Here is a 27139-nt window from a genome sequence, read left to right on the forward strand (position 1 = left end):
ATCGACTAAGATGAGCGCGCAAGCATTATAACCATAATGGGCTTTAATGAGCATCGAACGCCTAATATTCGAGTGTGTGCCAAAGATTTTTGGGCTGTGATGCTACCAGAGATAAAACAAAGATTGCATGAAAATTGTCCCTGCGTTTTATTGAATGGTTAATCAGGCAAGTAATCAATTAAGCGCATGATTGCTTTTGATTTTAATAGCCCTACAGTATATGAAGAGGCCCTTTTTGGCCTCTGCTGCTAACTGTTAGGCATAGCTGTAATTAGACACAGCATGTCCTCATTTAAGGAAGGCCTGTAAGTAATTAGCATCTAATTCCATTGTATCCGTAATAAAGAGAGATGGCATTGTCTTTAAGTCAAAAGCACTAAGAGGCTGTTCCCCCCTCCCAGCCAGTTTAGCTTTAAATATTATCTGGGGGTCACTGAATTTAATAAACCCAATCTTCAGGAGGGTTTGATCGATGTCTAACCATGTTGTTCTTCCTTGCTTAATATCTAGGGAATACATTCACACTCGCTTCCGAAACAGATGCAGTCTTCCGACGTACAGTACCAGGGGGACTATTTGAATGAATGCTAATGAATATTTGAATTTAAATGATGAATCCCAGTGCTTTAGTAACAAAGGGATACACCGGTAATAATTCAGTGGGGAACTTTGCTCGTAGCGCACATGCTAATGCTAAGGGTTAAGTATTCTCTTTGGTTCTCTCTCTTCTTTTTGTAGTTGCTCACAAGGGGACTTTGTGACACACACAGCGTGGCTGAACAGATCAAGTATACTGTACGCCGGAGAGGATAAGTGGTCTGTGGACCCCCGGGTGAGTTTGGTTACTCTGAACCAGGATGAGTTCACCATCAAGATAGAGGATGTGGACTTGACAGACGAGGGCCAATACATCTGCGCGGTGCAGACTAGCAGCAGACCCAGAACCACTTCCGTGCACATCATCGTTCAAGGTGAGTTTTCTGATGTGTCACGGTGTAGAGCACTAAGGGTGAATGCTTTTATACGCTTTTGTAAAGGAGCACTTCATCCAAAATTGAAATACTGTCATCATTTACTCACGCTTGCGTCGTTGTAAAAACTGTATGAGTTTCTATCATCATTCTGAATGAAAAAAATATTGCAGAATATCCAGAGTGCCGTTTTCTATAATGGGGATTGGAGCAGTGAAGCTCTAAAATGACAAAAAGGACCATAAAAGTGACAAAAGTAGTCCATTTGACTTGTGAGCTGTATTTCTAGTCTTACAAGAACCAATAATGTTTCAAATCTTGGATGTCAAACCTGATGTGCTGTGTCCTGTTGCATCATAATTGAACTGAACTTTCAAATGTTAAACAGATTTTCTGCAAAATAACTACTTAAATGTTAGTCTTTACATAATATTAAGCCATCGTATGACTTCAGAAGACATGCAATATATAAAGTTGTATAAATAACCACTTTTATGTTTCCTATTATTAAGTAACGATCACATTTTCACATTAGAAAAATTTCACAAGCACGCCCATTGCCCTATTGTCAATAGTTTAGCAATGTACAGTATGTATGAAGCACAGCACACAAAGAAGCCACTTTCAAAACAAGCAGCTTTCTGCAATATCTGCTATATTTATTTTGTATTTCAAGTGAAACAAAGTCATACAAGTTTCGTACTGACCATGAAGGGGTGAGTAAATGATGAATTTTCATTTTTAGGTGAATTATCTCTTTAATATGCTTGTGCCTGAATGTGTGCACATAGTCTGTATGTTTGGTATAATATCATTTCTGGAGGCCCTTTTTCAGTATCGGTTAGAAACACCTTGAACTCCAGTAACGATATTGGGTATTTTAATGAAGTGGATAATTATGTAATTAATGCTGATTGTGTAAAACCTTGGGGGTGCATTTTTTGCTCCTGATTTGTGGGTCCAGTGTTAATATGATTGATGGCAGTGTCATTCCTGTGCAGTGATGCAGTAAGTCATAACAGTGCCGACTGGAGGTACTGTACACTGGCTAGAGATTTAGAGCACAGCAGCTCACCACTGCAGAATTCCAGCTTTCAATGCAAAACTCATTGAGTAATGTTGTGGGAATTTGTGATAGTCTTTTTTGGTAGTTAAATGTTTATTCCAACACTAATTCTCCGTTGAATGAATGATAAGGCCAACAAAATATGTTGTATTTGGCAAACTCATAGTAATGGTGGCTCCTAACCAACATGATGTATCAAAATAATTTGTTAAAAATAAATGTTCAGTCATTCTACATGACAAAATTAGCTTTTGACTATGTTTACCCATCAGGCTTTGTTCACAAATCTTAACCCTCTTTGGTATGTTTTAATGTTATCTAATATTTTTCCCATAAAATTTTTGGACAAAATTATTTTGAATATGAAAAAAAGCTATTAATTTTTACTTAACACGTGAAACCTTAGTCATAGCCTACTTGTTTTATGCACAAGTAAATTCAATTAAACACTTCTAAATAAATTGTTAAAAAAACTGTTATAATTAATTCCAAAAGTCCCATTTTCAAAGTTTCCTGCAAAATGATGCTACACAAAGTTGACCTGTGGGCAAAAACATCTATTTAACGTATATAGTCACCATACTAGTGGTTTATTTAAAGTTTTCCCTTTTAATTGCAACAATGCAGTGTGATGTAGTTTTTGTCCTGAAAGGCAAGCAAGTTGAGGGAAAGCACCATAGACCAATGAGAAGCAATAACCCAGAATTGTTTCAAAGAGGTCCAGTTATTAACTTATGGCTAATGGTTCAGACCTGGATTTGTGTTAGTTGATAAGCTGCGGTTAAATCTTTGTTTGTTGTAATTAGCCTCACTGACACATGGTTCTGAGAGAGTCTTTGATCTATAAAGGAAGAGCTGTACATTGGGTTAGATGAGTTCATACTTGCGTCAGTGGAGAAGACCTCTCAAGACATTATCAATTAAACTGAACGTTAGATCAAAGAATGGGCAGGAATTGGGGAAGAGCTGCAAGAAATATCTTTCACGTCTATGAAAATTGTAATAGTGGTGTTTGCTGAGGCAGGCATCACTGTTGCATAGACTTAAAATGTAAAATTCAGAAAGTTACTACTACATATGGCTCAGTTCGCTCCTTCAGTCTGTGGTTTGTATTTTTTACAGAACTTGTAGAAGTAATAGCACACCTATTCTCACAAACCCACATACTTTGAGCTATAATTAATGTCCGAAGCACAAACAGTGCAGAACAAAGTCACATGAGTTTTTTGTATTACAGGAGTTCAAATCTTAACAACTGAAATTCAAAGAAAGCAGTTGAAATCCAAAGAAATTTACATCACTATAGTTTTTGACAAAGTTTGTCTAGATAATCTGAATTAGGGCTGTTACTAACGATTATTTTGGTAATCGAGTAATCTGTTGATTATTTGAAGATTAATCGAGTAATCTGATAATACATTTTGTGGTAATAAAAAAAAATAGACCGAAGTGAACAACAGCCTTTAAAATGACTTAAAATACATAGGCCTATATAATAACAATGAGGCAATTGGTTCAACAAAAGTATCAAAAGTAAGTGATTGTATGGTTTTATTGAAAAAAACTGTTAAAATACATAATATAATATACATAATATAAACATAATCAATTTATGTACATTATAACAAAGGCCTGCAGAGGGAGCCAACGGCCTGGTGATTGTTGTTATTACACTTTACAGCATGATCAAATCCTTGTTTAATATTGACCAAACAACATTTCATTCATATGTCTACTTTTTTAAAACAGCCTCCTGGCAAGCACCACTCAAATTTCTTCAGAAACGTAAAAATCTACTTTTCGTATTAATATATCAAACAATCTTGTGCAATATTATATCAAAGACTTCCAGTTAGCATCAAGACATGTTTTGCTTTAGCATTCCGTATAGCACAATCGGTCCGTTCAAGCCGAGCATTTAGCAGATCCAAGTCATCTGCCCTGTTGCCTTGGTAACGTAGTTCCAGAATACTGCCTTGATTGAGAGTGTGAAGAGATGTTTCGGCACGGAGGTCAGATTCTGCACAATACCTGGACACAACAGCACACTGACAGAAATACAACTGTAACCCACAGTTACCAAACAGCACATGGAGAGCTGGAGGGAATCGCGCATCCCTGATTGGGGTGCGTGGCTATAACCGCAGTTGGTGGCAGACAGACAGAGAAAGCCCTCAGCTGCTCTCTATCTTTACAGTGTAAACTGCACATTTGAATAGAGATCCAATTTGCTGCTCCGTATGCAGAGTCACAGCCCCCGCACATCAAATTTATCGTGAGAAATGAGTTCGTAATAACCTGAATAAGCAGGTATTATGTAAACACTGGGAGTGGTTTTGCGAACACCTGCTTGTGATAAACAGCGTAAATCTCTACCGTCGTCACGAATACAAATAAAGGACATGGTTCGTCTTTCTCAGTGCCTGTGAGGGCACTGGAAGGCAAATATTTACAGCCGCACAACTCACTGCTGACCTTGTTAAAAGCATCAACTAGAGATTAGCTCATTAAGGGTTTAGTAAATGAAGTTCTGCACAAATTTTTTTTTGATGTTTATGTAATTGATTTTTTTAAGTCTCATTGCAAGCATTGCAGCTGAATTGGATTAATGTATTTTCAAAATGACAAATATACAGTCATTTTGACTAATGTATATATACATTTAAACAACACACACACACAAAAAATTCATTACTGTACATAACCTCCTGAAAACTCCCAAATACAACATACATGCAAACATGTCTTTAATTATTAATTCTGTTTACCAAAGCAGTCAACATTTATGAGATTAAAATGCCAGCATTACCATAGGAACACAACTAATGTGCCAAGCGAGTAGTGATGGGTTGGTCACTCATGAACGATTCATTCATTTTGAACGAATCTTTAATAGGACTCTGGACTACCGAGTTGTCTCAGAGTGATTCGTTCATTTTGTGTTGACCGCGCATGCGCAACATCCTATAGGTTCTGTACTGGAAACAGAAATGATTAGTTAATCTCTCGAGTCTTCAGGTTCGGGTCCGAGTCTTTCGTTCTTCCTGTCAGTCTCATAGAGGTTATGCTGTCAGTACCGGAAAGAGAAATGATTAGTTCACCTCTTGAGTCTTCGGGTCTGATTCTTCTGAGTCTTTCGTTCTTTTGTGACGTGACATGATGTATCAGCACTGGACACATAAATGAGTTAATATTTCCCAAACGTTCTCATAAACAATCGCATAGTCCGCATTTTTTTTTTAACATTTACATGCTGCATTTTTGGTCTCAGATTATAGCTTTTTTTATTTCCTTCAATTTATAATTTTTAGAATTTCTGTCATGATGGTTCTTTTCCATATGAATGTGGTACTAAAGAGTTAGTAATGCTTTATCTATCATGGGGAAAATCACTTTGATAAAGATACCTATATAGAGCCTAATAACAACATGCAGTTACGTGACATAAAACCGAACGACTCAAACCCGAATACTCGAGAGATGAAACTAATCAATTCTGTATCCGGTACTGACTGCATAGCTGGAAAAATGTGCTTCCATTTTGAGTGCGCTTACCGTGTGCCTGCATTTGAAATAACGAATTTGCACACGCAAAAAACGCGATATGTGAACATAAGTAACGGTGTCACTAAGTCGTGCCGAACAATTTTGGCCACGTCGAGAGGAAACTAATCTCCACAGTCATCTGGAACGCAACCTCAGCGAGCTATATGAAGACTTCAAAAAGTGTAAGCCCAAATCTACCAAAACTGCTAACGAAATGCCAAGTAACAATAACAGAGTCTCACAGAAAACCATTAATCAAAGTGTTGCATGTGTAACGTTAACTCCTTATGAAAAAACAGAAGATCAGAAGAATATCTATTAGCCTACCTGTTTATTTTAGTATGATCATTACATATATAAATGATAAAAAAAAACGTAATAAAAATAGCATTTCTCTAGGGAAATGTTATATCGCAAGAAATACCGTTATCGCAATACTCAACAACAATATTGCATATCGCATATTTTCCCAGTATCGTGCAGCCCTAATCTTCTATTTATTTAGCTACAGCGATAGTATGATGCCCATAGGGATTTCGTTCCTGGAATGACGTGCGCTATCTTACTTCTGCAGGGCATATTTGAAGTTTCTGTGCAAGAGCGCCCTCTGGCTTTCAGATGTAGCAGCATTTGCAGCACTGACAAGCTGCGAACAAAATAATCGCAGCCTTTGCCAAATCGCGTGGGGTTTCATTTTGATTAATCGTGCAGCCCTACTATTTATAAAGAGCAAATTAAATTACGAACCTGCGATATACCAAAAAGTACCAATAAATGATGTAACTGGTGCATCATGTATGATGCTCATTCTAATCATCAGGATCAGTGTCCATATGTTTTATTAACTGTTCATTTTAGCTTTGTGTATTTACTTAGGTAACTGTATTTCCTGTAACCTTAACCCTTTATTTTCACTTAGTGTTTTTTTTCTTTATTTTTGATAACTGTGGTGGCTCATACCAACTTACTTCATTATATTAACAAAAACTAGTTTGAGACTGCTATTTAATAGCCTGTTAAATTCATCAGTGTTAGTGATATTCTTACAGTTTATGTGCATGTTAAGTAAAGTGCTTGTGTGTGTCAACCATTTTTGAGAAATAATTTCTTGGTTCAAGTTCCTAAACATTTGGGTTGCAGCTTAATGACCATGGGAAAATATGGGTCCCATGGCCAAATCAGTTGAGAACCGCTGTTATAATAGTGTGTGTGAACGTGAAATCATCATGACAATAAGATTTGACCGTGCTGTCATCATGCAACAGTCCGCGGATTGAATCATGACGTCGTACGTGCTTCAGTGGGAAGTCCCATTAAACATCAAAGATGTTTTCATCTTTATGCTTGTTTCTTTCTCAGTCTCTCTCGTTTTCTCTTACTATTTGTCTGTCTCTCTCTCTTACTCTAATACCATAAAACATTATCTGAATGTTATTTGAATGAAAAACATTAATCTATTATTTTTATACTTAAATCTGATCTGCATTTCCTGTTTTTCCGCACAGCCATTAATTTATGTTCTCCGGCACATCGTGTCAGCGTGGGAGTGAACTGCGCTATGATCATGTTTGCAGAGGCGAACCGTGTTAACACCAAAACTAATTCATGCTAATCAAAATAGCCGTGCTCCAGAGGTCTCGCTCAGAATACCAGTCAAACCGTCATATTTCCCTACATGCAGTTGTTGATGTATAATAAGGTCAAGGAGAAACAAAGCCAACTCCTCCTAATCTTTATAAAGCTGGTCTGAGCTGTCACTGCCATTGTCATCCACATTTATGAAGGGAAAGACAGCAGTTGCCTCACGGCTGTTGGCTTCAGTGGCGCTCTCAGAATGTCTTCCTGCAGATGTAGCATGTCATACACACTCGCCGTAGCATCTTTCTTAGAGAAATCTGTTGGCCTCAGTTTCATGTCATTATAGATTGGTTATTTTCCTATGTTTATTGGATAAACTGGTTGCTAACTAAGATCATGTTTGCCAAATGCTGTTGAATGAGAAATGTGTATTTTTTTTCCATGTTGGAATGCTTTCCCCATCCCAACTTAAGATGCAGAGACAGTAATTTGTTGGCTTTGGTTTCCTTATAAAAAGCTCCCTGACCAGCCTGACAACAGCAATTTTGGTTCAGCCTATGGTGTGAAGTTTGTGGTGGGGCTAACTATTGGCCTGAACAGTGACATAGGGTGGGAGACCCAAGTCTTGAGTAACTTTATTTCATGATAATGATAAATCAATAGAGTTAGTTTTACTTGAAATAATGTTGTTACTTGATGTTTCTACATATTTCTACCAATTCGTCTTCTAGTAGCTTATATCGACAACTTCTATAATGACAAATGAGTGAGAAGAAACGCTTTAAATAAACAGAGATGGAAGAAACTTACTTTCAAAGACAAATTACTGCACTTAAAGTAGAAAGTGTGAAAAAGGAGAGAAACATGTGAACAGTATTTCCTAAAAGCCATAAAGCTGATATATAAAACCCTTTCTTAAGGGACTATGATGTAGCCCATCTGCATTTGTCTTTAAATTGTTTCTGTCACATACCTAGAGGGCAGGATTATATCCAAGCTGTGATGGGGAGAGAGTCCAACGATATTCGGGATACCCCCCTAGCCCAGCAAAGAGCCGGGGATGGCCAAAGCTGCTTTTCGTATTTATTTTTATTTTTTTTGAGGAACAAAAATCCAGCGAATGTGTTGTATAGAAGAAGCAGATGAAGTCAAAATTCATTCCCTGATTAAAGACTTTGCATAGTAATCAGCGTCTGAAAGAGGTCATCATTTGCATGTCAAATTATCTGACATTTTCACTGGATGCAAACATGGTTCCTGCAGCTGTGTTTCAAATATTAGGGTCTTGTGTATTCATAATGTAGATGTTTATTTTGGTCACAGAGCAGAGCCATTATATCAGCTTTACATAGGAACAAGTCAAAATCAAATGCTGTTTGTACACAACAGAACGGCAACATGTTATTTCATTTGTATTCACGTGCATTGTGAATGGTTTCACTATTGATCGTGTGACTATTGATCCTTGAAGAAAGAGTGCACAAGTGTGTGAAATATTAATGAATGTAAATCAATAGAAATGAGTCATTTTATGAAAAGTTTGAGAACCAGGAAGCAACTCTAAACATGCCTTGTTCAGACAGAAATCAAAAATCAAGACATTTCTCCTCAGAATTATTCTGTTCAAAGCTCATTTCAACAGCTTTCGGACATATTTGTTGATACCTCGGTTTGCCCGAATTCTACATTTACTTTATGTATGCATTCAACAGATGCTTTTATCTGAAACGAATAGAGAAAAATTCTAAACAAATTTTAAGCTAGAAATGTGTTGTAGCTATCCTTAATGAAGTAGCCAATCCCAGAATGCATTGCACTGAACTCCAAGATGACAGATGAGGTGAAAGTTGGTTATAAAACTTTTTTATTTATTTTAATATTGAAAGTGAAGTGTATACTGTATATTCTATAATGTATCTATATCATTTTTTATTTAGTTTTAGTTACATCAACTGAACAATAAACTGGTTTCTAACTGAGATCATGTTTGCCAAATGCTTTTGAATGAGAAATATGTGATTTTTTTCCATGTTGGAGTGCTTTTCCCATCCATCCCATCCAGATGCAGAGACAGCTACCTGTATAAGTAATTTGTTGTCTTTGATTTCCCCGAAAAACCTGCTCAGCCTGACAACAGCAACTTTGGTTCAGCCTATGGTGTGGGGTTAGGGGCGGGCCTAACTATTAGCCTGACCAGTGACATAGGGTGGGAGATATGTTCAAATTCTTATATTGTTTTAGTTTTAGTATAGGCACCTGCCTATTTTGGCAGTGTGCAGCGAGGAAACTCGCTAGGTTTTGGAACAGAGCTCTGCCACTGCTGGTCTTTAGGTTCTTGTGACAGCAATGAAACACAGATTGATTTCCTCTGTCCCAAACTCGCTGTGCTTATCAAACAACTGGTGACACTGACATGTTTATTGTGCCACAGAAGACAAAAATAACATGTTGTTTTACTGTAATATGACACGTGTCCATGACTGTATGACAAGAATGGAGCCGTAGCATACTGGAAGTATATTTTCAGATGGTAGATGTTTTATCAGCTAACTCCCCTTCCAGAATCACTGGCTCCATGTAATTTAGTCCGTAACCATATGGGTCCACTGGCATGGAGTTGAGCAGGTGTTTTCAATTCATTCTCCATGGGAGTTGAGTGACGTGCTCACGTGGGGGATTGACAGCAGAGCAACCAGCAAGAGCAACCACCAAGAGCATCAAAAAGTTGAGAAATGTACAACTTTATTCAAATGGGAAAAGAGATATAGAGGGTGGCAGCCAGTGAGGTAAAGTCAGTTTGTCAGAAGTTTCAAAATCCACCAATAGTTCTGGATTTTTTGGTGTATTCAGTGCACACTGTTGCTATTGAATTCAGATTTTGAAAAATCATTGTGGCTAGGTTAACAAATGTTTATTAAATTTACTCTATACTTTGGGTAAACAAGGGTAAAGTTTGCACTGTTATTGTGCATAAATATGATTACTTTATTGACCACATATTGAAAGCAATCATTAACCATTCTGAAGGCATCCACACTACTCTGCATTTTACAGACACAGCCCCAAAGCTGCAGACCACTAGAGTTTTAAGCAGTATTGAGCGGGTTTCTTCCGCACCAGTGGACACTTGCAGTAAGAGATCATCTGGCTGGAACAAGGCTAATTGTTATCCTTTGTGTTGACTCCGAAATATCACTGGCTTATTGGCAGCAAACCAGTCAAATATGAAACATTTGTATACCAACATTTGTAAACATTTGTATACTGTTGTATTCTAACATTAACACAAAATTTCCCCAAAATCATTTTTAATCAGAGATACGAGATTTATGACTTGGGAGCAGGGAGATACGAGGTTACGCTGTCATTGATAAGAATGGTACGGACACAGACGTCGCCGCTGCCAGCAGTGTTCATCAAAGTCTGCGGTCACGTTGAGCCTTTTGACAAAAGATAAGGCTTTAAGAGCTATTCAAATCTAATGGTTGTGGTTACATACATCTTCCTAAACTCCATTTTAAACGTTTAAGAGATATGAGTGATGCAATACCAAAATACTAGGCTGTCTAAAATAGGTGGAAATTAATCTGCACGCAAACAAAGTCGGCGGTCGCGTTGAGCCTTTTGACTCTTAACTCTTAAAGTGACAGCAGTCTAATATTCCTGCTGCTGTCTGTCATGTTAATCAAAGAACAAAAGACAAAGAAAATCACTCTCTGCATTTTTTGTGTATTTGTACAGTAACTTATGCACAAAAAATGTCCAGAAATCAATTTCAGTAGTACAGTGAGTTTAATTTATCGACATAGATCTCATGTTTAATGTGATAGTTTCATCCTTGCATCTATAATATAGCTAATATATTGTTCGTCCTGAGAGTCTTGACATCTTGATGTACTTTTGATGTTCGTGTGTCCTAATAGACTGGTGGTAGATCTAGTGTTAAGCGTGCCAGAGGTTCTGGGTTCTAATCCATCTTAGTGATTGCAGACAGTCCCTTCGGACTTGTCTCTCAACCGCCTGCTCATATAGAGATCAATTTATATTATAAAGCTCGTTTTGAGGAAAATTGGGTTTTAGCTTGTTGTCTACGTTACTATGATTGGAAATATATGTCATTTGTGTTTTAACAACGTTTAGCTCACGGGTTATTGATCCGGGAAGTTCGAATCTGTGAATATATTGGCAACTTTTGTGAACTCCTTGAACTAAGCACTGACCGCATGTCTTTATATTTGACTATGAACCACTCCATTGGTAATGTACGGAGCAGTCTGAAACACTGCCAGCAGGACATTAAACAGGAAGTGTTTGTCCGAGCTTACAACAAGTTTTGCAAGGGAACACAAAAGTTTTGCGGGGAACACAAATATCTTTGTGAGAGAATACAAAAGTTTCACGAGGGAGCGCAAAAGTTTTGTGAGAGATCGCAAAAGATTTGAAAAATATTTTTTTTCTCCCATCCCAAATTTTTTCCACCACCATGTCCCTTTAGGGGCTCCATACATTTTTTTTTTGCGTCTTTTATTGGCAGACCCCCCTTGCCATCTCACGTCCCACCCCCTTTTTAAAACATAAAAAGTAATATAGTCACAGTGTTTTTGCCAAATAAGTCATGTTCCCGGATCAACATATTTTCTTGATCCTGAAAAATCAAGAAAACAATGGTAATTCAAACAATGGTAATTCAACAATGGTACAAAAATGGTTCAAAAAACAATGGTAATTCAAAAGCACTTTGAATTACCATTGTGTATGAAATGTGCTATATAAATAAACTTGCCTTGCCTTGCCTTGAAAAACGTTCCTGTCCAAAATTTTGTCCTACCCCTAAACCTACCCATAACTTATCCCTAAAATCAGAGGTGAATGTGAATAGGTGAAAGGTGAATAACACTGATGTAGAAGCCCCTAACCCTGTAGAATTATAGCTAGGATAAATGTCTGTCCTTTCATTATTGAATTCTTTTTTCATCTAAAACAATTAGTGGTGATGATTTTGTGATAAACTTAACCGTATTAATGGTGCTCTCAGTTGCTGCTGATCATCATAATGAAGTGCTTATTAATGGATTGTTGAAAATCTGCCAGCGGATCTGGTCTGCCAGATTTTTGTCCTTTTGTTCAACCAAACCAAAACTCTAATATTCTGAATCATACACATATATGGTTAATTTTGTGGTTTTGTTTTGATAGTTAGTTTTCTATTCATATTTCATCATCCATATCATGCCTTACTGAGGATTTCTACATCTCAGTTATGGAAAGCTGAGGTCAAATCTTGGGAATAGTCTGCGATATGCCAAGTTATTTCTATTCAATTGCTCCTCCTGTCAACTGAGGATCTCTTTGAAGCTCAGAAATCCGGCATCAAAAGTAAGAGGATGGTATGACTCTATTAAAATGCAATTTAACATGCTTTACCTCATACAGAGGCTGGAGAATCCAATCTGGTGACACACACACACACACACACACACACACACACACACACACACACATCCCCAAACGGCCATGTTTCTTGGTGAGTGTGTGAGAGTCTGTGCAATATAAAGGAAGAACACTCATTGTAAGCCCTTTATTGGCTTTGGAAATGGCTCTGAGTTGCATTCCGTCCATCCATATCAGGAAAATGGCTCGCAAAGATACACGCTATCGTTCCAAGACACAAGTCATAAATGCAGTGATAGAATCATTCCTCACTCTGACTGTCATTGTCATACAGAGGGTCACTGTGCCGTTGTAAACAGTTCTCTTATTAACTTTCATATGGTTCCTTTGGTGACTGTTACAGTTTGTCGTTAAACAGAGCTTGTGTGCTGCGGGTTTGCTGGAATCTGCTGTTAAAGAGCTGTGTGGAGGCTCTAAATAGTACACATTGCCTTTTATGCTTTTCTTTTTTAGGATGACTTTAAGCTTGCCATATTTATAATAGTGAGCAAAACACATTTAACATTCTAGGCTACAGATAATCAAATGTATCTTCTTGCTGCTGGATGAAGATTTTGCATTTTGCATTTAGATGAAGTTTTTATATACATTTTTTTTCCTTCATTATGGAAGTGATGAATTTCTTCAAAAATCTGCACATTCAGCAATTATAATTTCTTCACGAATGAAGCCTCGTTTAAAATATTTAATAATAATTAATCCCCCTGTTTTGTAGTTAATTGTTAATGCATTCAGTTCATTTTATTAAAGAAAAGAAAAGTAACTTTTTGTTATCATTAGGTTTAAATTTTGTATTTCAATTTTTTTGTGAATCTGCACAAAACACTCTTGCATACACTACAGTTCTAAAGTTTTAGGGTCGGAATTAAATGTAAATGTTTTTGAAAAAGGTTTCTTAGGGTGCCTTCACACTTGCACTTTTGGGTGCGCACCGTATGACTGCAATCGTACTATATCGCGGAAGTGAACCACCATTGATGACACTTGGTTCGATAAAACTTTGTGTGTGTACTTTTCACTCACTTTCCTGTAAAGCAGGGCTGACACACTATAAGCAGAGAGAGTGTTTATCTCATTTTTGCTTGTAGAAATGGAATGGTATATAGCATATAGATGCATGTGCTGTTATGTGCTGATCCTTTGGAAACAATACCAAAAGTAACAAAAACAACAACAACAACAAAATACTCATTTTGGCACCTTTTCCTTCATAGCCATTACCTAGCATCATGGGTACACGGCTGCAGCTTGATGCAAGTGTACCGAGATTCGGACCCAAATAATGTAATGTGATCAGAGACCAGCAGAGGAAGGTGGAGGGTGGAGCAATCGAACTCTGGGTCGGGCCATGTGTGAAAGCACCCTTCTGCTGACCAAGGTTGCATTTATTTGATCAAACACAACAGAAACAGTAATATTTTGTGATAAAAAATTACAATATAAAATAGCAATTTTCTGTATGAATATATTTTAACATTAATTTATTCCTGTGATGGCCGATTTGCTGCTCAAGAAACATTTTTTTTTTACTATTATCAATAGGGTTAGTATGCTGCTTTATATTTATATATAATTTTTTTTTTATGCAAACTTTGATATATATTTTTTTTCCAGGATTATTTGATGAATAGGAAGATCTAAAGGAAGAATTTATTATTTTAGATATATATTTTTTTGTAACATAAATGTCTTTAATGTCACTTTTGATCAATTTAATGTATCCTTGCCTAATCATTTTTGTTAATAATAATTATATTTAATAATATTAATTTAAGCAGTCTGCTGTATATCTATGAATGAAATGTTCCCTAACTTGTTGAACTTTGATGACGATGATGATTTAATTTCTCTATACAAAGTTTGGAAAAAACATAACTTTTGCTCAACATGGTGTCTGGGTTTGATTTGGACAAACTGTCTGTAAAGACAATCTGACTCTTGTGATTACTGAGAATGTGCTTTGGTTAGACTTCTTGCTAGTGGGAAGGTGTATGTTCTCTTACTATCTATTTATTAGGTTAAAATTTGTATATGGCTGTGTTAGGTCAGAAATGTCATTTGCAAACAGATTACATGTGTAGTCTGTTAAAATTGTATTTTGTCTATTGGTGTGTAGATGAGCTTCAAAGCTAATTGACATGGACTAAAAGTCACAAAACTTTAAAAATCTTTAAGGGCTCTCTCTGATTTGTCATGAAACAAACAGATTGTTTACCCTGTATGTTACAAACTGGAGAAAATTGTTAACTTGTCAAAAAAGACTGGCTCTCTGTCACATATGAAGAGGACATACACTTAGACTGACATTAAATGAATTATTTATAGCGGAGTGTCTCTGGAGGAACATGTCTTTAGTGACTAAAACAGGATAAAACAGTGGTACTGCCTGGCTTTGTTGGTACCAGCTCTGACGGTTACGGCAACCTTTGAATTGTCTCGGTTTTGAAATGCAAAACCAAATCACTTGACAGAGTACACGTGTCAAAATAACATCTGTATTCAATGGCAGAACATGATGTGTCAAACGACACTGGTAGTTTTCTGATCATACCATCAGTGCCACCTATTATTACATTTACTGAGAACATCACTTATGAAGGCTTAATGATAATGCTAATTGTTTAAAGCAGCGTGCTCATACACTGTGTGTTTTGTTTTGTAAGGTTTCACGTAATGAGATATCGTGCGTACACTGCCTGAAGGCATTTGTTGAATTAATTTTCAACAGAAGCATTTCTGCTAAGGCTCGTTGTGGATCTTCATTTACAGTGGAGGGAATTAGTTAATGGCCTCTAAAGGACTTTATTCTACCGTTACGGCAGTCAAGTCAAACATATTTTGCCGGCCATCATCGAGGCAAAAGTGCAGGATCCTCTCCAGAGATTGGAAACATTATACTGACCTTTAACTTAACAGACCTTTATGTTGCAGGACAATTTTTATAATATGAGCCAAGGTTTTGTGAGGAAAGACTTGTAAAGGTTCATGGTATAGTACTGTACTCAAAATAGTGTGTGTGTGTGTGTGTGTGTGTGTGTGTGTGTGTGTGTGTGTGTGTGTGTGTGTGTGTGTGTGTGTGTGTGTGTGTGTGTGTGTGTGTGTGTGTGTGTGTGTGTGTGTGAAATCCTCAGGGTGCCTGTGCCAAAAGCAAGAACTCAACCATCTTGATTCTTCTAAGATCCTCCAACAAACTGGATTTCACTTCATTTGAATATCCATATTAATGTTTTCTTCAAGGATTTTCATAATAACCAGAAGGGAAAAGGATGTCCACACTACTGTTAAAAAGTTTGGAAACAGTATTTAGAAATTTAGAAAACAGTATTTAGAAAAATTAGGATATTACATGAAATCACACAGTAATTACACAGTGATACCATGGTCATTGAACCAGGTTTTGGTTCTTTTGGCAGTGTGGGCAGGTGCAAATCCTGCTGGAAAATGATGTCACCATCTCCATAAAGCTTGTCTGCTGAAGGAAGCATGAAGTGCTCTGAATATGTCCTGGTAGAGACGGCTGCGCTGAGTGGACAGTGGACCAACACCAGCCGATGACATGGCTCCCCAAACCAACTCACTCTGTGGAAACTTCACACTGGACTTCAAGCATCTTGGATTGTGTGCCTCTCCATTCTTCCTCTAGACTCTGGGACCTTGGTTTCCAAATGAGATGCAAAATTTGCTCTCATCAGAAAAGAGGACTTTGGTCCACTGTGCTTTATTAAATCCAGAGTCAACGCAGCCGTCTACCAGGACATTTTTAGAGCACTTCATGCTTCCTTCATTTTCCAGCAGGATTTGCACCTGCCCACACTGCCAAACGAACCAAAACCTGGTTCAATGACCATGGTATCACTGTGTAATTACTGTGTGATTTCATGTAATATCCTAATTTTTTTAAATCTTGTTTTCGTCGGTTTAATGAGCTGGAAGCCCAAATTATGTACAAATAATCAACTAAATACTTGAAATCGTTTAAGTTGTGGGCCCTGAATCTATAATCTATGGAAGTTTAACATTTTGAATGGAATTATGGAAATAAATAAACATTTCCATGATATTCAATTTTTTTGGAAAGGGTCTGTATATACTGTGTATATGTATGTATGTATATATATATATATATATATATTTTATTTTTTTATTTTTTATTTATTACATTTTTTATTTTATTTTTGTACATTATAAATGCCTTTTACTGTTACTTTTGATCAATTTAATGTATCATTGCTGAATAAGAGTATTAATTTCTTAAAAGTATTAATTTCTTTAAAAAAAAAAAAAAAAACTACTGCCCGAAACTTTTTAATGATAGTGTAGTTTAAATAAATTAAAAATGTACAAGTGCAATACAAATAACAAGTGCTTTGGCTAAAGTGTAACGCTTGTATCTAAATCAGTGCTGGTGAAAATAAACATTGTAGAAAATACACAATATGTTTATATATTGGTTAAATATGCAAATTTAAATGTATACTGTATTCAGGTGAATGCAGCTGTTCGCAATTGTTTTGACTTTATATTTCAATGTGAATTATGATGTGTTCTCCATTTTAGTTTTATATAGTATTTAATCTAAATTGATCAAATTTAATGCTTTCACCTTAATTGAGATGTTGATTCAAAAACTGCTTTATATTAGCAGTTGCGTATAGCTTAGCATTCTTTTTTTTAATAAAAAAAGTAAGTTTTAAAGTAGTTTCCTTGACACCTTTTTTAAATCTAACTCCAAAAAAAAAAAAAAAACATTTGATTGTTAATTTGAACACTCTTTGAGTGTTCTAGTAAATGTTTAACACTCCTTTTTAAAAGTAGGCCATAATTTGTTCTCCTGAAGGGAGGATGTCGACACCCTTTATCACCATTCCCAGTAGGGTAACTAAATAAAGTATTTGTAACATCTTTAGTTTTGCTGAGTTGTAGATTTTCTTTAGGTCTGCAAGGCCCTCATAAAGGCATGAATTGTGGCTTGCTCTGCAGTCTGTTTAAATTGTGTTCAAAGTGCAAAGGCAATCAATAAATCAACTTTGTGTAATGTGTCTAGTTTGCTATTTCTCTTCACCAGAAAGTAATGGTACCCATCAAATATGTTACAGAGCTTTTCTGTAATATTTATTGTAAATTTTTGAAAAATCAAAATGTCAAGCCCCACCAAAAAAATTAAAGACCCACCAAAACGTAACTTTTTCAAGAGAGATCACTGTTTAAATAATGTATGATTTAATTAAAAATATGTTTGAACATACCTTGAATGTAAGTTGTCACAGTTACATTTTTTAAATGTTAAATTTATGTTTGCATGCTCTGTGGAAAAGACCATTGATTTCTGAACTATGGCAGTCTATATTCTTGATAAAGAGTTTCGTGTATCATTACTAACATTCACTATTGTAAAAACATTTTTTGGTACAATAACACTTTATTTCGATATTCCACTTTAGACATTTTACTAACTTTGCAACAACATGTGAACTAACAGTCAGAGTATTAGTAGACTGTCTGCTTACACTTTATTTTGATGCTCCCCAAAATATATTTTACTGACTGTAAGTAACTTGCAAGTTCAAGTCAACTTATTCTACTAATCCTAACCCTAACCTAACAGTCTGCAAATTATCTGAGTGTGAGTTGACATGTAGTTGCAAAGTTACTCATAGATATGTATAAAGTGTACATAGTAGAATGATTAAAGTGGCCATTCGAAATTGGGCTTTTAACATAACTTTGCTTTTTGTTTTACAGTTCCTCCAAAGATTGTGAACCTTTCAAAGGATCTCGTGGTGAACGAAGGCTCCAACGTCACTTTGATGTGCCTGGCTAACGGAAAACCAGAACCTGCCATCGTTTGGAGGAAGATATCACCTTCTGGTAAGATGCATATCATACCTCTATGGGAAGAACATATTTAACATAATCTCTGAAAAGTGAGCAAACCTCTAGTCAATAGTTTTTGCCTTCAAAATGAAACCAGAATCCTCAATAATGGTCCAGCACTGCTGATGTGTTTTTCCCATTACAAGAACAGTGCACTTTTTCCCTTGATGATTTAGCAAAATACCATATCCCACTGACATATTAAGCATGAGTAAGATAATATATCAGGTGTCTTTTTCACTGAGAGCTGTATGCGTCTGTGTTTGTATGTGTGTGTGGATGTGTACATGTGTATGTGTGTGTTTGTGTATGCACAGTACAAGCTGAGTGGTCCATTTTGCTTATCTTCAGGCCACATGAACAAATCAGCTCCATTTGGGCCTGTCTACAGCTCTGTTCTGCTGTGCACCATTTCACTTAATCAGGGAAAAAACTGCATTTTAATGCGCTATGATTCATGGGGTGCAATTGGACTGCCGTACCTGCTCATGCACGCAGCACCCCTCCCTTTTTTCTTCCTTTGTGTTGTTACAAGGATCAGGTAATTGAAATGTTAATGTGACACAGAAATGACTGCTCTTTTTTTTATTTTGAGATAAGTGAAAGAGTTTGAGATAGGATTCCATTATGATACAGTACATGTATCTGCTAAGAGCTTCAGCTGCTTTTAGGAATAAAAGAATAGCTCTCAGAATGGATTCAGTCAAGTCAGGGCCTTTTTGGACCACAGGATCGACCTATTTACTCCTCACATCATTTGGACGCTATGTTTACATACTTCCATTGTCTCCAGATTTCGATCTGGAATAGTTCACTCCAAAATGTATATTCTGACATTGTTTACTCACTCTTATGTCTTTCCAAACTGATGTGACTTTCCTTTTTCTGCGATAAAAGAAGATTTTTTTTAGAAATGTATACAATTATCTTTGTATAGCTATACCAGTATTGTTTTGGACCCCACTAACTTTCATTGAATGGCCAAAGCCCAATGAGCCATTCTTCAAAACATCCTCTTTTGTGTTCCACTGATGAAAGTAAGCAATATTGGTTTAGAATCAGAACAATAGGGGGGAATAAATGGAAACCATACATACCAGAATGAAGTTAGACCATATGCAAATTTACTCAAACAATTGATAATAGTTTGGCCAAAATGGTTTTAATTAAATATTAGACAGACAAACATTTGGACCATGCACTGATGAATTGTTCACAATAAGACCAAAAAGATGCATTAAGGAAGTAAATGGGGTTATTTTGGATTTTATGTTGATTCAAAAACTTTAAAAATACAGACGTGGCTCAAATTAGTCTCTGAAATAGTGGGGCGTGTTGGCATTGGTAACATTACACCACTTATAAACACCATGCTTTTGTGCCATTAGTTCAATTTAACACTTTGTTGGTTCTCAGATCTGATTTGCTTTTGTAAAAGCATGTCATAATCTCCAAAGAGCTGGCAACCAGAAATCTTGATGGGGCCGGAATCAGTGGGAAGCTATCCAAACGATGTGTGAAACTTAATTAAGACACAGACCCCCCTGCGATAAGATCTTAATATCTCGATAGCACCAGGATTTGTTTCTTGTCAGAGATTTGTTTCTTTTAAAAATTTGTATTAGGCAGACAAGAGAGCCTGTTGATGTGAAGCACACCTGCTCCCTCGAGCATTCACCGTACTACAGTCATTTAGATTTACCGCAGCGTTTCCACATTGTTTCAATAAAGGGCTGAAATAAGTCTGCCAGTCACACTTAGTTCTGTAAGTACACATCTCCGACCTTTAAATGGCACTTCGCTCTAAGCCGCACGGCTCTTTCGCCGGACTCTATATAAACCCGAGAGATTTCGTGATCCCGCGCCGTATCTCCAGTCTCGCATTACTCGCTTGTAAGTTTTTTTTTTTGTTTTTTTTTTTTCAAGATTACGATCATACCAAGTCCTTTTCTTATCTAGATCTCAATCTAAAGAGGGCAGCTAGGACCGCTATCATCCATTCTCATTAAAGAAACATGCTACAATGTTATTTGTGCTTTAATGACATTCTAGAGTTCACCTTCATGTGTGGAACTCTGTAGTGAACACTAACAGAGAAATATCATGATGATGTCATAGAGAAAAGGTTGATAGATCATTAAGCATGTTGTTTAGATGAAATTTGTGGGAAAATGCATTTACATAAAAAGCACTGAAATGTGATTTCAAGGCCATTAGCGGCAGTCTTTATGTTGGAAAAGTACCGTAATTTAGCTTAAAACTTAAAAAAAAAAAGAAGAAGAAAAAAAAAAGAGGGGTATACTTTCATGCATTATCAGATTAGCCAAAATATTCTCACTAGGGTCAGGGGATGTGGATATGGAAATGTGCAGAGTTCTGCAGGCACAAATTCTAAGATTCAATGTGGGTCTGGATATTAGCAATTTGAATTATTGATAAAGCCCAAAGTCTTAAACAACCAAGAACTGAAACTTAGTATAGGGCCAGTTGTTTTTGCTGAAATCCTGAATATTATGGTGAGCTCTATTATTTTGCTTGAAGAGTATGTTATTTTCCCAGAAACTTTGAGTAAACTTTACCCTTCACAGAATCAGTGTATTTATGTTGCAGCTCTTGTTTTCCTTTAAAAATGTTTAAACACCCATTAAATAAGATACATTTAAATTAGTAAGACTTTAATTAAGTTTATTTTTTCTTACCACATTGTATTTTCTTTTTTTAAGCATATATTTTAAAAAAAATTATGCTTAAAAATGTACCAATGAGGGATGAAAAATAAACTTAATTTAAAATGTATTCTCTGAAAATGAGTTATCTTATAAATTGATCTTACTTTAAAGATAAATGAATGTATGTTTACTAAAAAATAAATAAATAACACCGGTTAACCCTAGAATGCATAAAGTAGGTCTAATTGATCTGGCATGATGTACTTTTTAAATATTTTATCAATAAAACCATGAATTGTTTGATATTCCATTAGTTCAAACAGTAGGGTTTCTGACCCTCATCAATGGCATTTGGATATTTCATATTTGGGGGAAAAGGTTATCACTACCCTAAGAAAGCATAACGGTGGTCAAATTAACCTGTACATTATTCATTTCCTATGGACGTTTGACTCTACACAGTATTTTTACATTTTTGTCAACAATAAAACAGAATTATAAAAATCTGTTGTGACTTTTTTCCTCAGACATCAACCCTGTGTCTAAATGTGTTTCTCTTTGACCCTGTGTCTCTTTGTTGATACGTAGGTATTTGAACAGTGCGTAACATTTACAAGGACAATTTTTTTTTTGATAAATACTGAAACGTACAGTATGGTCATTTTGACAGCATCTAAAACATGAACATTATTACATATTTACATCTATAGAAGTGTAAGATATTTACAAATCATTCATAACATAAACATGGTGGTGCAATTAAAAATATACATGTTTCATATAAAAATGTGTGTATCATCAGTTATTTTAATAATTTAATTATTAGCACACCTGTTTTTTAAAGAAAAGCATGAATCATTTTGATCCCCTTTATTTTAGTTGCATTGCACTAGTTGGCTTTCTGGAATATTTAGTAGTCGGCATTTGTGGAGGATGTGTATAACTGCGTGTTCTGCCTTCCACATGCAAAGAAATGGATCGTTTATGCTTAAAAGAAATTATAAATAGAAGATATTAATGTTATTATCCCCTGATACTGTTTAATAGACATATTACACACTTGAGTTAATTTGCAGGGCTGTGCGTGGTCTCTCTTTCATGTGATCAGAGCAAAAGCCTGTGGTGGGGAGGGTTGTTTACTTATTTTTTTTTAATCTTCAAAAAGGGATATTCATCCCATATTTCTCTTTCTGTGTAAAACCCAATTCATACAAAGCAGCGTTTAAGTTGTTTTGTGGGTATGGGAAGAGTAAACGTGTTGTTGTGCTGCTGCATTGTTTTACCTTTGGGTGAGGAACAGGGTCAATAATGTTGCTAATTTATCATTGCTACTGTTTAATCGACTTGAATAAACATTGTTTTTAATGAGCGTCTGTGTCCCAGGAGCTAACACTCCTATTACATCAGCGTGAATTAGGGTTTTGGCTCAGTGAAGAGCACATTGTGTGGAGCACATTGCTTGAGGTTTTTATTGAGCTGTGATTGCATTAATCCTGTTTATAACCATCTATGTAATGAGGCTGCTGTGTGTTTGGGTTCGGCAGCTCATTTCAGGAACCAAATGATCCTCTGAGCGCTAGCCCTAACTGCTAATACAGTTCTACTCTGCTGATCTCGCTCTCTATTTTTCTTTTGCCCTCCCCTCCTCGGTTCTATGCTGACTCCAGTTTTTTTTGGGGGGGTGACAGAAACACAGAGTGAAATGAATGCATTTGGAGTGGGGTTATAGATTGATACTACTCTGGTCGGGTCTGGTTTGTTTCTCTCTCCTGAGCAATGGCCTCGGGGGTTTAGATGGATGTGGATCTGTGAACTACTTTGTGGAACCGCAAACTACCTCATGCTAATGCACTGTGCTGTGTGTTTATCTTTTCATTCTTACTCAAGCTTGTATTGTCTCTCAAATCAAATACAGCACGCTGTTCCATCTCGTCTCCATTCAAGAGCCGAATTGACCAAAACACCCAATTTTGCACATGCATTTAAGCTGAAAAGAATAACAACGACCTAATTAAGATATTTCAGCACATTTATTAGGTGATTAAACTGGATTGTGGGCGTTGTTTACACTGATATGCCACATACAAATATACCGCAAACACATTTGCACTTGCTCGCACAAACAAAAGCATATTTCAGCATTAGTAACAGATGTGGCTTTCACATTTTTAAGTCAAACAAAGAATCAAGGACTGGATGATATTTGATGGCTGGAATCAAAGCAAGCCTGTCAAACTGCATTATCTTTGCTGACAAGAATCTCAGCTGAATAAAGCCAATAAATATCTGCAGGGCATATGTGTGACTCACTCTATCTATGTTTGTAGATAAGATTTTACGCTAGTCAAGTCTGTATTTTTTTTTTGTGTCAGTTAATAGACCTTTTGTTTCCTAAATTATTTAGCAGCTAAATCTTTTATAACTGAGAATGTGCGTGGCATTCACCTGGAAAACGATATGGATATAAATTGTCATAGCAAGGTGTGTCGTGCACCAAAAGTGGGTAACGGGATATCATCTGACCTCTGATTTAAGCAAATCTGTTGTTTGGTTCACATCCAGAAGAGAAGCTAAGGAAATCAGATGGTGCGGTAATGGCGTTCCTGCCCTGCTGTCTGGAGGGATCAGACAGAGAACCTGTCCCTCGTAAGATGACACATTCAGCTGTGCCTGGATTGATTCAGCACCTTGCCCAACTCTCTGGGGTTTTGTGTGTGTGTGTGTGTGTGTGTGTGCAACAGCTCTGCAGTATTGGTGGCTTGCTCTCTGCTTTGCTGCAGTACTTTACTCTCATACTGGGCTGAGCTACTTTAGCTAGAGGTCTAGGACATTCCAATAGTTGTAAAATGTGATTTTAAAACAGTTTTATGTAGATTAGAGATTAGATTTACCTGTTATCTAGCATAGTCATACTTTTGAATATCAATATAAAAGCTGGTCCAGCTTATAGTTTATTGTAGTAAAACATTATTTTTTTTTTTATAATTATATAGGAAGAGTCTGTATGAGTGACATGAGTGACCAGTCACAGTTCACTTTGATTTTACTTGCAATTTCAAGACGGTGTTATCTGAAACAATTGATACAACAATAACAATTTTTCATGGTAAAAACTCTGCTAAGCAAACTAGATATTTGGCATTGTTGATAGAATATCTGTCTGCTCAAATGTATTAAAGCGATAGAATAGCGATAGTTCACCAAGAAATGAATTGGGGTGGGGTCTCGCGTTCTTTTTTTTTTTTTTTTCAGACTCCAGTATTGGTTTTGGATCCCTTTTGACTTTCATTATAGAGAGTATGCATTGACGTCACTTTTCCGCCAGAACAGCCCCCCTCAGAGCAAAAGAGCTGGATTTAATATTGGAAACTGCGAAAATGAAAAACAAACGATTATATCAGTTTAAACTAACATTTAGACTTGATAGTGTTCCTTACAACTAACCAAAGATCCAGGGTTGCATGGATATTGACATTCTGTTTCCTGACATTTACAAGTGCCTGATTTCAACACCGGGGAAATACATACTAAAGTAAATTTGCCTGTGAACTCTTTATAAAAATACAATATACTGTAGGTAAGTCTAAATTATATATATATATAATATATATATATATATAGTAAAAAAACAAAACAATAAACAAACATCCAATTATGCAGAATCTAAGATGGTAAATATTTAATTGACGAGTTGTCAATACAATATATAACAATACAATATATAGGGTATGATTTTACCCCAAAATACAACATATTTACACAAAATGATAACTATGAAAATCCTGATCATTTTTTTCTCTTTATTTGTAATTCTGCTAGAGTGTTCCTGTTGTATTTCTCACCCCACTATCTTTGGTGTATGTGGAGAGTGCGAGGTTCATCTGAAGCTGTGTATAAAGAAGACTGCCAAATCTATCATCTATGGGTATTCTTTTTACTTTTATTTTTGTCATCTGGGCACTCCTAAAACACTCTGGTCGACGTTTCAAACTGGTGATTCATTTTTGTGCAGTATTCTTCAGTGAGTAAGCTATCTGAGGATGTGACTGTGGAGGCCAGCCTGTTTAACTTCTGTGGGCTTAGTTTCTCCATTAATAGAGTTGTTTGGCGCTTGTTCTATTTTTGATGACAACCAGGACGTTGTACCATTTCAGCTCAAGAGGCATTTGATTTTAACTTCTGATAATATCGCAGATCAAACCCTTGGCGTACTATTGACTGATGCTTATAATGCCATCAGAGGCCATGAATATACAAAAGCGGTTGCATTATTTAAGAAATGCATAATGAATGTACTTCAGGAGTGTATTGGTGAAGAAAAAAGCCTGAGATGTCAGTCTTCAAGTACTTCGCGTTGATACAATCCTCCATGGCAGCCGTGAAACCCAGAGCCCCTGATGGAAATAAACGGTCCCATTTTGTCAATCTTCCCTTTGATGGAAGACAGTCCACAATGCACCTGATGCCAAAGCACCACATTTACTTTCTGCTGGACCGGGTATCAAAGCCGATGGTTTGCTTTTCATAAAGCTTTCCCAGTCCTTTGCAGCTCCAATGATGTGGACTTTCCAGTGGGAAACATCAAAATGAGCATCTAGAATGAAGATTAAACTATACCTGTGCTCGCTTGTGGCTTGCTCTATTTAAACGTTTGGGTTTAATTGGCTCATTTTGAAGGTGCAGTTGAGTGTTTGAATTTAAAATCAAATACTTTTAAACAATAAAACAATACAATTATACAAGACCCTTTTTGAGCAGACTCCGAGCTGCTCTTCAGTGCAACGAGGTGTGTACCGTGTTGAACGGTAATGAGCTTCTTTCTCCAGAGCGCTCGGTTGACACTCCTCATCAGGTTAAAGGAAGTGCCTCTTTCTTTCTCGTTAACAGCCTTTCCCAGGTGTAAGACATTGTCTTTCAGAACATACTTAAGTGAATGCGGTGTGTTATTTTGCTGTCAGAAACTACATTCGGGGACGATATTTATTTATTTAAGCCAACTGCATATTACTGCTTGACGTTGAGAACTGCATCACAAGGATCCCTTTCCACTAACGTTTTTTTTCCCCAGTCTGGATTTCGTGATCATGAAAAGGTGGCATGTGTTTTAGCAGTTTGACTCCAGTGTGTATGTGAACACTTCAAAGCAGCTGCACTGAGACAGAGACTCATATTTGAATCAAATTTCATATCTCTAGTGTCTTCTCTCCCACAATAGGACACAAATGACTATAAATAAATCAGAGCATCGGTATTTCAGGGAAGATGAGGTTTGAATTTGCATAGAAGGGCATCAACATGCTCTACAGTGTGGCATATTGTACCCAAGAAAAGTATAGATGTGACAATACTTAAAAAATTCTGTGATAATGAGACACATGCAATATGATGTGATTTAGCCAAGTAACACTTTGTTGTTCCAGTATTAACACTCCTAACAAACAGTCACAGTCATTTGTTTTTGTTGTAGTTGTCTTTTAAGTAAGGAATCATGAGTAAAGCTGGACAACCCTTCTCTTTTTGTTGAGAGCTTTAATAAGATTATAACACAGATCATACAGGGATGCAAACTTGTCACCTTTCGGTGAAATTCGCCGTTCAATTTTTTTATAATTATTGTGATTCGTCTACATCCGATGAGTTTTTGAAAAAACTAGCCGACCATTTTGCCAACGAACACAACTTTAGTTGAGCTCTACTATACTAAACTGTCATAACCACAGCGTAATTAAACAGTTTGCTTTTACACACACAAGATGTTCTGTGCTGTTTCATGTCACAGGGTTTGAAATGAACAACGGCAATGAAACAACGGCAAATGTGGGTAAAAATGTGGAGGATAACGATGTCAAATCACAAGGCAATTTGGCGGGTGATGTTTCACAAATTATGTTGACTCAATTTGCTGGATAAATTATGTAATATGCACAGATTTAGCGAACATTTTGAACTCTCATGAGTCCGTGTAAATAATAAATACAGTCGAA

At 36.4% G+C, this 27139-nt stretch overlaps 1 protein-coding gene across 6 annotated transcripts in view; it reads left to right on the forward strand.

Moving 5' to 3' along the window:
* Nucleotides 1-27139, forward strand: part of ntm (neurotrimin) — a gene marked incomplete at its 5' end in the record, with an annotated part of 338748 nt that overhangs the window by 298232 nt on the left and 13377 nt on the right. For all 6 annotated transcript variants that reach the window (XM_081354266.1, XM_081354267.1, XM_081354269.1 and 3 more), the window contains 2 exons: nucleotides 739-971; nucleotides 18355-18480. In XM_081354266.1, the coding sequence (XP_081210392.1) occupies nucleotides 739-971; nucleotides 18355-18480 (359 nt within the window). The remainder of the gene's footprint in view (nucleotides 1-738; nucleotides 972-18354; nucleotides 18481-27139) is intronic.

This window comes from Scardinius erythrophthalmus (assembly GCF_964197995.2).
Source record: "Scardinius erythrophthalmus genome assembly, chromosome: 23".
Taxonomy (NCBI): Eukaryota; Metazoa; Chordata; class Actinopteri; order Cypriniformes; family Leuciscidae; genus Scardinius; species Scardinius erythrophthalmus.